Source organism: Perissodus microlepis, chromosome 15 (genome assembly GCF_051167445.1).
Source record: "Perissodus microlepis isolate ML-2025 ecotype Zambia chromosome 15, ASM5116744v1, whole genome shotgun sequence".
Taxonomy (NCBI): Eukaryota; Metazoa; Chordata; class Actinopteri; order Cichliformes; family Cichlidae; genus Perissodus; species Perissodus microlepis.
The window spans coordinates 22,144,131-22,154,376 of NC_140475.1; the positions used below are offsets into that span (position 1 = coordinate 22,144,131).

The following is a 10,246-nucleotide window of genomic DNA, read 5'->3' on the forward strand; positions in this document are numbered from 1 at the left end:
AAATAAGATTGGGGGAAAACTCCACAGTAACAACCTCAAAAGAGCTTGGCTTGGTATGAAAACAATGGCAGGGCTACAGATGAAAGGTAAAAGTAATATTACCTTAGAGGGGTTTACCTCTAAAAACATCTGGCAGACAGTCTTAACAGTTTTTACCTTCGTTTTGAGAACTTTGACTGTTCTAGGCAGACCAGCACACTGAGGGAAAAGACTATCACTCCCCCATCATTTTGTATTGATGAGAAGAGGGTAGCTAATCTCTTTAGACACACTAAAAGTAAGAGTCCTGGACCTGACAACATGTGTGGACAGGTACTGAGAACTTGTGCTGATCAGCTGAGTGGGATTTTTCACCATATTTTCTCACTTTCTTTAGAGCTACAGACAGTACCTAAGATTTGGAAACATGCTGTCATTGTTTCTGTTGCTAAGGGCAGAGCCTCTGGCTCTGACTTCTTTAGTGAGGAAGTCATTTGAGAAGATAATTGGAAGGAGATTTTAATGCATGTTGAACACCATCTTGACCCCTTCCAGTTTGCCTATAGAACAGGAAGAGGTGTGGAGGATGCTGTTGAAACACTCTCGTATTTCTTGTATGAGCATCTTGAGGCCCCTCACACCCATGTAAGATTATTATTTGCTGACTTTTCATCGGCATTCAATCCGATTCAACCCTTCTTACTTGCTGGCAGGCTTTACAATCATTTTAAACTTGATACTAGTCTGGTCAGCTGGGTGACAGACTTTCTGACTAATAGGTCACATTGCGTGAGGGCGAATCATGTGTTTTCTGATGTGCTCTCCTGCTCTACTGGATCACCCCAGGGTTGCTGCCTCTCTCCCCTTCTGTTCATTCTTTATACAAATGAGTGTCGCAGCAATTTCACGAACAGACACATCCTGAAGTTTGCTGATGACACAGTGATCGTCAGTCTTCTAGTGGGAGACGAGTCGGGCCATGGACAGGTTGTAGTCCTTCCTTTCACTTAATTTGTCAAAAACTAAAGAAATGATTATTGATTTTAGGAAGTCCTCTTATAGCTCATCACCTACTATCATTAAAACTGCTGAAATCGAGATTGTTGAGAGTTACAAATATCTAGGTGTGGTACTTGACCATAAACTGTATTTTGAATCTCATTGTCACAGTGAGGTTCACCGGTATGTTAGTTAGAGCAGGACCCAAGAGCAAACATAGGCAAGGAGACATGATATGAGTTAACAAAAGGCGAGCGTTTATTATGGCTGATGACAAAAGGCTAAACAGACTATGAAAAACCTATGACACTGAACGCCATGCGAGACTATGAAACTGTGATAAAGCTATGAAACTTTGAAAACTGATTCCATGACTGTGACTATGAGAACTGTGATGACTATGACGAGACATAACTGGGAAGGTTACACAGACGACGCGACACAGACTGAATGAAACACAGAGACTAAATACACATAAGGGAAGATCAAGGGAAGTGGCCACACAAGGGAGCACAGCTGACACCTGTGAACCTAATGGCAGGACAGGGGAAGTGAAACTAAATACAATGAACAAAGAACACTGGACTCTTTCAAAATAAAACAGGAAACATGGAGTAGTAGACATGACACAAGGGGAACCTGATAAACCATGAACTAAACTGCAATCTAGGCCTGACCGAATAACTAGAAAACTGAAAAGAAACTGGAATACAGATGAAATAACAAAATAACATGAAACTCAAAAGACTGGGTCGCATGACACAGGACCATGACACTCATACTGATGCCACTACTAAAAAAGTTCAACAAAGACTGTTCTTTTTAGGGAAAATGAAATCTTTTAATGTCTCATCTGAGATGTTGTCTTTGTTTTATGGAAGTTTTATCCAATCTGTGATGTCCTTTTGTATCGCTGCCTGGTTTGGTAACCTGACGGTGAAGAATAAGAATTGAGGTTGGGACTTCTGGTAAAAACTGCTAGCAAAATTTCAGGGACTTTTGGCCATCTACAATAAAAATGTGCTTATAAAGGCTCATTCTATTATGAATTGTTTGAACCATCCACTTCACAGTGAGTTTGAGTTGTTGCCTTCCGGCCGTTGTTTTAGAGAACCTCTGAGGAAGACTAAAAGACTCCAGGTTTCTTTTATCCCTACTGCATCTTGTCTCCTTAATGGCAAATAACCATCCTTGGACTTTCTATCACTACTATTGTCATTATTATTTTATATTATTGTTCTGTTTACTTTTATCCTGCTGTCAAACTAATCTTCTTTGTCTGTTTTATGATACATACAGGTTTATGAGTGTAAATGTGCTTTTCTTGATTTCAGCAATTTTGACAATTGATTCAAATTGTAGATACCGAATAAAAATAAAACTATTTAAGACCAGTGTTGGTCAAGTTACTTGAAAAAAGTAATCAGTAACTAATTACTGATTACTTCCCCCAAAAAGTAATCCTGTTACTTTACTGATTACTTATTTTTGAAAGTAATTAATTACTTAGTTACTTAGTTAATTTTTAAAAACGATTTAGAACCTGAATAGGTGATAAAAGCAATAGATCTTTCAGCCCAATTCTACTTTTTCTGCATAATCCATCATAGAAAATGTAATCAAATGGAAAAGTCTCTTTTTAAAACTTGTTTTATCAGTTTTAATCTTTTAACTTTATGCATCAATCAAAAATGTAATTATATGCAACATTCTCTGACTGGAAGAAATTTGTTTAATATTTAAACCTATTTTCTGCACATTCCAGCACATAAAATAAAATATTTTTTTTGTGTTTACACTCACTCTTTCAAAAAAAAAAACAGAGCAGAAAATAAATAAAGTCAAAGACTAGCGGTCCTGTTGCTCTATTTTCACCTGTAAAGCAGGAGTGGGGTAGGCGGAAGTTTACCCTGGTGCAGGTGTGCCGCAGAGGTCAGTTGAAGAATCCGCGAGTTTCTCTGTGAGTTTCCCATTACGTCGTAGCGCACTCAGTGCTTGCTTGAAAGTTTAGGGGTTTTTTTTCGCTGTAAAAAGAAGTTTTCTTCCCACGCACAACGGACACTAATGTTTTTGTCACTTTTTATGGAATCAAACTCAAAATAAGGTCAGTACTTCCACGCTTTAAACGCTGCCTGCTCATACTCTCTCCTGCACTCGATATATTATCCATTGTTGATCTGCACACAGCTGTTGTCACAAACGTCGCACTCGCTTACGTCACTGTCATGAGACATCCTCGCAAAAAACTCACGGTTTTAGTAACGCAGCTTTCCTATGGGAAAGTAACGGTAATCTAATTACCGTTTTTGCAATAGTAATCCCTTACTTTACTCGTTACTTGAAAAAAGTAATTGGATTACAAGTAACGTGTTACTGCCCATCTCTGTTTAAGACAAATATTTACCAAGAACATCTGTACCTCTCCGCAAAGCGAGGAAAAAAGACAAGCAGTGCCCTTTGGACCAAAGAAACAGATTCTTCTAAGGAATCATTAAACGCTCTCATTGTGAGTTCTGAGACTTCACAGACCTCACACAACGGGAGTTTGGGTCACTTGCTTGGAAATTGGTTCAATATCTGTTGGTGAAGACTTCCTTCTTCGACATACATGGGACTCAATGAGCAGTTTAACTTTTAAAAACTTGAATGACAGATCTCCAAGTATTAACAACTTTGAAATAATACAATTCAATCCAATTCATTTTTATTTATATAGCGCCAAATCGCAACAACAGTCGCCTCAAGGTCTATTAACACATAGTGAGTGAAACAGGTGACTGAAAAGGAAAAACAATGCCTATTGCAGCATAACTAACGGAGGATTCAGGGTCACCTGATCCAGCCCTAACTATATGCTTTAGCAAAAAGGAATGTTTGAAGCCTCATCTTAAAAGTAGAGATAGTGTCTGTCTCCTGAATCTAAACTGGAAGCTGGTTCCATAGAAGAGGGGCCTGAAAACTGAAGGCTCTCCCTCCCATTCTACTTTTAAATACTCTAGGAACCACAAGTAAGCCTGCAGTGTGAGAGCGAAGTGCTCTAATAGTGTGATATGGTACTACAAGGTCATTAGGAAATAATGTAAAAATAATCCAATACACATCACAAATATTGTGATGAGAAAGCTTCAGTTCTTGTTCACACTGTAATGAACATATGTCCCCACAAAATATTAAATGTCAAGTTGCAACAGCTACTGATTTAAGTAATTTAAAATCAGTGTCACAAAGTATGAATTAAACTGTGAAGTGGGCACATGCCAAACATCATGGCAAGCGCTGGAAAGGGTGGCAATGGTGTGAGCATTAGGACATTACAGCAGCATGTCTCAGTGATTTCACCCACAGATAACAAAAACAAACCAACAAACAAACAACAACAACAACAACAAAACATTTGGCCCACAGTCTGTGTGTTTTTGTCTTTCAGAATTGAGAATGAGTCACACAATATGAAAAATCCAATCTGTCAAGATGAACAGCTTAAACAGCTGCAAGTGTGGTTCATGAGTTAATCATATCACTAAGTTAAAAAGTGAAGGGGGCAGATAGAAAGTACCCCAAAAAGTCTGGTAACCATTTATGTCAACACAAATAATGGAAAAGGGTATTTCAACCCTTTTGAAATGTTCCCCATTTCTCTAGAGAGGTGACATGGCTGACCAACAATGCTAACAATAATAATATTGTTTTGCCAACCCACCTGTAAACCTCTACAGCATTGTGGGTATTTGCTAAGAAAAGTGAAGGAGTCCTCCTTTGGGAAGGATACACACAGTGTTGTCTGGACAGTTTGAATTATCAAAATGATCTAGAGAGGGCAGTAATGAGTATGACATACACTGTTGCAGCATTTGATCTTTATTGTGGAGAAAAACCTTTAACATGTTACATCTTTAGAGCAAGTGAGAAAATGATACATGTGCTGTTGTAGCATTTTTAGATAATCAAAACATTCTGCCTTTATTGTCAGTCAAAACTTTACAGACAGCTATTCAGAGACTATTCTAAAGGAAACAGGCAAATGTGACATCTTTACCTACATGAGACTGGGCTAATAAAATTACCTTGAAACAAAAAGGAACAAATGAACTAAACATTTTGTAAATCAGTGACTCTGAAATAAAGGACACAAAATGACAGAAGGCAATATTCTGAAAAAAAATTAGGCCGATTTATTTTCACAGGGCAACAAACGCTTTTAAAGAGCATCTCTTCCTCACATTTGGGAAACAGCAAATAATTTGTGAATCGAAGGGCTGAGAGTAATGCCCACAACTGGAGTCAGATCATTTTGGAATAAACTGAGGTGAATCTTTTAACCAGGAGACATATATTTTTAGAGAATATCTGTTCCTCACATTCTGGAAACCGCACACAGTTTGTGAGGTGAAGGGCTGAGTGTAATGCCTACAGCTGGAGTCAGATCCAATTCATCCTCTGAAACTCCAGGTGCAGGAGTGAAACGAAAACACTGCAGGAGGGTGGTGAAGAAGAGGAAGAGCTCCTTCCTGGCTAGACTCTCTCCGAGGCAAATCCTGCGACCTGCAAGAGATGAATAATAATCAACTGTCCTGTGAAGAGATGTACCTCAGTGGTAATGGCTGAGCTCACAAACCTGCAGAAAATGGAATGAAGGCATCTCGCTTGACAAACTTTTTCTCTTTGTCCAAGAAATGAGCAGGATAAAAGCTGTGAGGCCTCTCCCACTCACTTGGATCATGCAGGACAAATATCAAGAGTCTAAACACTGTGATGATTTCAGAGATGCACAAAGTACAAAACGTACTAAGAAGAGAACACATAAAAACAGCACATACTTTTGATTTGGATTCCCTTCCAAACTTTCCCGTATTCCTGTGATTGCCCGTCCAACATACCATCCAGCTTTGTGCACTCAGTAAACTAATAATAACTGTTCCCACTCATGCTTACCGTTTCTTTCTGCCATTAGGTACCTTTACAACTTTGGCACTTCAACTCAGAGTTGACACAGGATGTGGGATGTAGTTACATTATTTCAAAACTTACTGGCTCAGTGCCAGGCAGCTTTGATTAGATAACAATTAGTCTAACCTTCTTGATAAAGTGACCCTGAAAAGTGATGTCTCGGGTGGTTTTGTGAGGAAGTGCAGTGAGGGCGATGCTGCTCAGTCTCTGTATCTCATGGATGACGGCGTTAGTGAAGGGAAGGTTTTTCCTGTCAGCAACCTGCACCTGTTGGTCTCCCATGACCCTCCTGGACCTCATCTAGAGTATGAACAAGAGCAGTGGACACATTTGATCCCTATTAGAGTAACAGTAACACTCCACCATACTCAATAAATGTATGATTATTGTGATATTGCCCTTGTGACATGTGTCATTTGATTTCCATTAAAATTGTCATCAAGTTGTGGATTATTTGAGCTCCTCACCCTGTATCTTTGGATATTTGGTCATTAGCAGAAGTCCCCATCTCAGTGTAGTTGATGTTGTCTCAGTGCCGGCAGCAAACAGATTCATGACTGTTATCAGAAGATTATCATCATGGAAGTGACTGTTGGTAATCCCAGATTCCTGCACATTTAACAGCAAAGTCACTCAAATCATTCTAATCCCAAAGTTGGATGGGGGTTGCACAGTAGAAAAAGAAGTATTGTAAATGCTGTTAAAATGTTCTGTGTAGGTTTCATGACGTAGATGACTGATTTATAATAAGCTACATAATCTCATGAATGTATATATAGTTTGTGTTGAAATGTCTTTATTTGAAATGTACATGTGTAAAGTGTAAGAGCTAGTGTCTCGTGAGAATACCCTTAACGAGAGTACACGAGACTTTTTTCATGGACTGCGAGGGAGCAGATGTCTCTGATGAAGCGATTTTAAGCTAAAGGTTTACTAAAAGAAAAAGCAACACAAGGACTTAAGGACAAGCAGCCAACGAGGTATTTGTCATTTGAGAAATGTTTTTATTTGTGTTTGGACTTAATATGTGTACTTTAAAGTTGATAATTGGTTTGTACTGTTCGCTCGTGACCAGTTCTCACGGCGTATTGGCGTAATGGCGTATCGGCGTACTGGTGATGGTGAAGCTGAGGAGAGAAAGCTCAAGTAATAAACGCCCGTTTCAAAGAACCGACCTGTGTCTGTGTTGTTGTGAAGAGAGCTACAAGTGTCAAGGCACCGAACAGTAACGAGGATGTAACATACCAGAACGAAAACTTATAGGTATGCTGGATGTAGTCAGATATTGGGAAACAGAACAATTGTTTTGTTTTCACGATAGCCGAGCAGGAACATGCACAATTTCACATTGAGCTTTACTCAGCATTTCAAGAGTATAAAATTGAAAGATGTTAGAGATTCCAACCTCGAGATTTTGCTTGCGGACCAAAAAGGCATCCACAAAGCCTCTGCACATCTGTGGATTCAAAGTCTCCTTTAAACAACTGAAGATGGCTTGGTTTTGTTTCACACTGGCAGGAGCCAATTTGAAGAATTTACTTGTGTCAGCAATCCTCTTGAATAGCGCTGGAAACATGTCGTACATCTGTCAAGCGCCATATATTTAGTCATTTGCAAAAGTTATTGATTTTTGTACTTTGAAAAAACAAAACCCCAAATGAGTCTATACACTTCAAAAAGTAGGAATCAATACCTGTATTGAGGGACTTCCACCAATTCTGGCAATTCTGTTTGTTCGATTTACCAAAGATGTAAACTCTGGATCATTATATTCAAATCTGCTGCCATAGATGATGGAGCAGATAATATTAGAGACTGCACAGTTAATTGATTGGGTTGTATCAAACGCTTCTCCTGTAGCAAAACAAACACATACAGTCAGTATAAGTAATTGGACCATTAATTCAATTCAGTTCAAACAAATGTGATAATTTTTTTACCTTTAAATTTCTTAAATACTTCAATGAGATGTTGACATTCCTCCATTATTTTGTCCTCACATGCTCTCTTGCCCATTCCAAAGTCTCTCAGTTTAGTCAATGCAAAGCGTCTCATTTCTCTCCATGAGTCACCATTGGACCACAAAACTCCTGAGAGTGGTCATATTTTAGTTTGACAGTAGCAAAATAGAAAAAAAGCTAAAAGCTTTTCAGAATAGCATTAATATTACCATGCCCTTTGTTAAATTCATGTGCAATGTTCGTTGGGCTTCTGTCTCCAAACTCTTCATCGTAGTCAACAAGTGCCTCCTTCACCGTCCTGTATCCTGCCAGAATCACCACTTTTTTTGGACCCAGATAGACCGTGAAGACTGATCCATATTTCTTGGATAACTAAGAAAAACAGAATATGATCATATTTTCACACACATCAAAGAAACCAATGCTAAAAGGTTGCCTGGAGAACTGTATCTGCAGCATAGTTCAATTACTTTCTCACCTCCAGCAATGTTTTGTAAGGTCCTTTCAGGTCCAACTGTAGCAGGTTCCCCAGCACAGGTAATGGTCTGGGTCCTGGAGGACCCTTTTGTTTTTTTTGAGAATTGAAGCTTGGAGTGACGATGAAATAGACGAGGAGGCTGACTGTCAGTGCCCCTAACAAGAAGGCAGAACTGAGGGACTGGAGAAACACATCTATTATCCCCATGGCTGTGAAACAAACCATTAGGAGACCTTTTACTTTAGAGCCTCAGTGACTCATCATTTTGGATGAAACACGTCAGCACATCACTTTGGCGGCCAAACTGGAAAGCCAGTACAAGGGGGATAGAATAAACATTGGGAAGGTTCAGTAGTAAAGCAGTAAATCATTACTGAGTAAGGTGGTGTTTCGATCGGTGTCTAAACTTTTCATGTGAATCAGAAAAACAGGGCTTTGCTTTTTAAAATATTCACAAAATGTTTCTAAAAGTTAAAAAAGAAATTCTTAGAAACCATCTCCAGATATCTTATCTTCCTCTGGAGATGGTTCACAGTCCTGAATGGTACTGATGTTACACCCCTGAACAGGAGAAATAATCATATCGAAGTGATGAACTGATGCTTCCTCACTGAGAACCTTTACTCAAACGGGGATACTGTGATTTCATGTAAGTGGGCAGAGACAAAAGTAGTAGATCTCAGGTGACCTGATTCAGACTTCATAGATCATTGACAAAATGTTGATTCTTAACAATATAAAAGTAAATAAACAAATTCAGCATTTTAGGTTCAACCCCCTGATTTTAACACAATGAGGTTTTAATTTTTTAAAGCAGTTTTTTAACACATGTTGTGAAATATGCCTTATACCTGCGTGAACTTTTTGAATAAACAACAGGATCTTTTTTGTTATTTTAACTTGTCACCCTGCTGGCTCTGTTAGAAGGATTAGCCAACACCGTTAGTGCAAAAAAAACCCCCAAACAAAAACATGCAGGTTAACTCTGTGTGTGTGTGTGTGTGTGTGTGTGTGTGCATGTGCGTGTGTGCTCCAATGGTATTTGTCTGGACATTTGGCAAGGATACACACAGCGATGTCTGGACAGTTTGAATTATCAGGTGAGAGGAGAAAACTCTTAAGAGGCAAAGAAACACAGACTCAAAGATTTTACATGTACATGGGCGATGCCCCGACACGATCCGATCTGTTCTGCACCAACGTGTGCACTGTGTGTGTGTCACAGAGGAATCGCGCGGGGCGTCAGTACCTCCTTTATTTTATACTCAGACAGCTTTCACAACTTTAGTAGGTGTGGCATGTATAGGACTGATAACAACTCCTTAAAAGGAGGGACCGTTAGCTTATCTGTTGAAACAGAAAAAAGGCGTTTAACAGTCATAGCACATATTCTCTGCACACAACGTCTCACTTCCCTATTCTGCAGTTGTACAACTCATAAGCTCTTCTTCCTTTAAATGAAGCTACAAAATAAACATAACACAAAACTCAAAATCTTCCAACATTCCCTCCTGTTGTAGCTCAATTTAAAATATACAGCAGATACATCAATGTGTTTCAGACACAGACCCTACATTGTGAGTGCTTTCGGTGTAGTCGTCATAAAATGTGTATCATTCAAACATAATCATTCATCATATTAGTTTCATACTCATCGTCTTCTCCTTCTTCCTCGTCTGGCACAGTGACATATGCAACAAGAGATTGGGATATCATTCTTGATACCATTCCTCTCACACAGGGAATAATGCATGTAATAAAGATACAAAACATGATAAGTATTACGCCAATAAACGTCAAAACCTTAAGCATCAGCATTTTCCATGAGCCGCTCATAAGCCAATCCCACCAATTACTTTGTGAATTTGCCCAATCGGTTACC

The 10,246-nt window shown here is 39.0% G+C and overlaps 1 protein-coding gene across 4 annotated transcripts; it reads right to left on the reverse strand.

The window, feature by feature from the left end:
• Window positions 1–5,332: 5,332 nt before the first annotated feature.
• On the reverse strand, window positions 5,333–8,571 carry LOC146372155 (cytochrome P450 2K1-like). 4 transcript variants are annotated; one of them, XM_084953009.1, is made up of 9 exons: window positions 8,365–8,571; window positions 8,096–8,258; window positions 7,866–8,015; window positions 7,619–7,779; window positions 7,331–7,510; window positions 6,386–6,534; window positions 6,055–6,220; window positions 5,594–5,738; window positions 5,333–5,520 (listed from the first exon to the last, which is right to left on the reverse strand). In XM_084953009.1, exons 1-9 carry the CDS (start codon window positions 8,569–8,571, stop codon window positions 5,333–5,335), a joined length of 1,509 nt encoding a protein of 502 aa, XP_084809135.1. The 4 variants fall into 4 exon arrangements, with proteins under 4 accessions (XP_084809135.1, XP_084809134.1, XP_084809137.1 ...); XM_084953008.1 differs by having other exon boundaries at window positions 5,594–5,730; window positions 6,047–6,220; XM_084953011.1 differs by having other exon boundaries at window positions 5,594–5,727; window positions 6,044–6,220.
• Window positions 8,572–10,246: the final 1,675 nt, after the last annotated feature.

Excerpts from the sequence above, each read along its gene's own strand:
- LOC146372155 (XM_084953007.1), bottom strand. The coding sequence starts at position 8,571 with ATGGGGATAATAGATGTGTTTCTCCAGTCCCTCAGTTCTGCCTTCTTG. Across the intron at positions 8,259-8,364 it reads CTTACAAAACATTGCTGGAG|TTATCCAAGAAATATGGATC; the intron begins GTGAGAAAGTAA and ends TGTTTTTCTTAG. Across the intron at positions 7,511-7,618 it reads GTGGAAGTCCCTCAATACAG|ATGTACGACATGTTTCCAGC; the intron begins GTATTGATTCCT and ends GGCGCTTGACAG.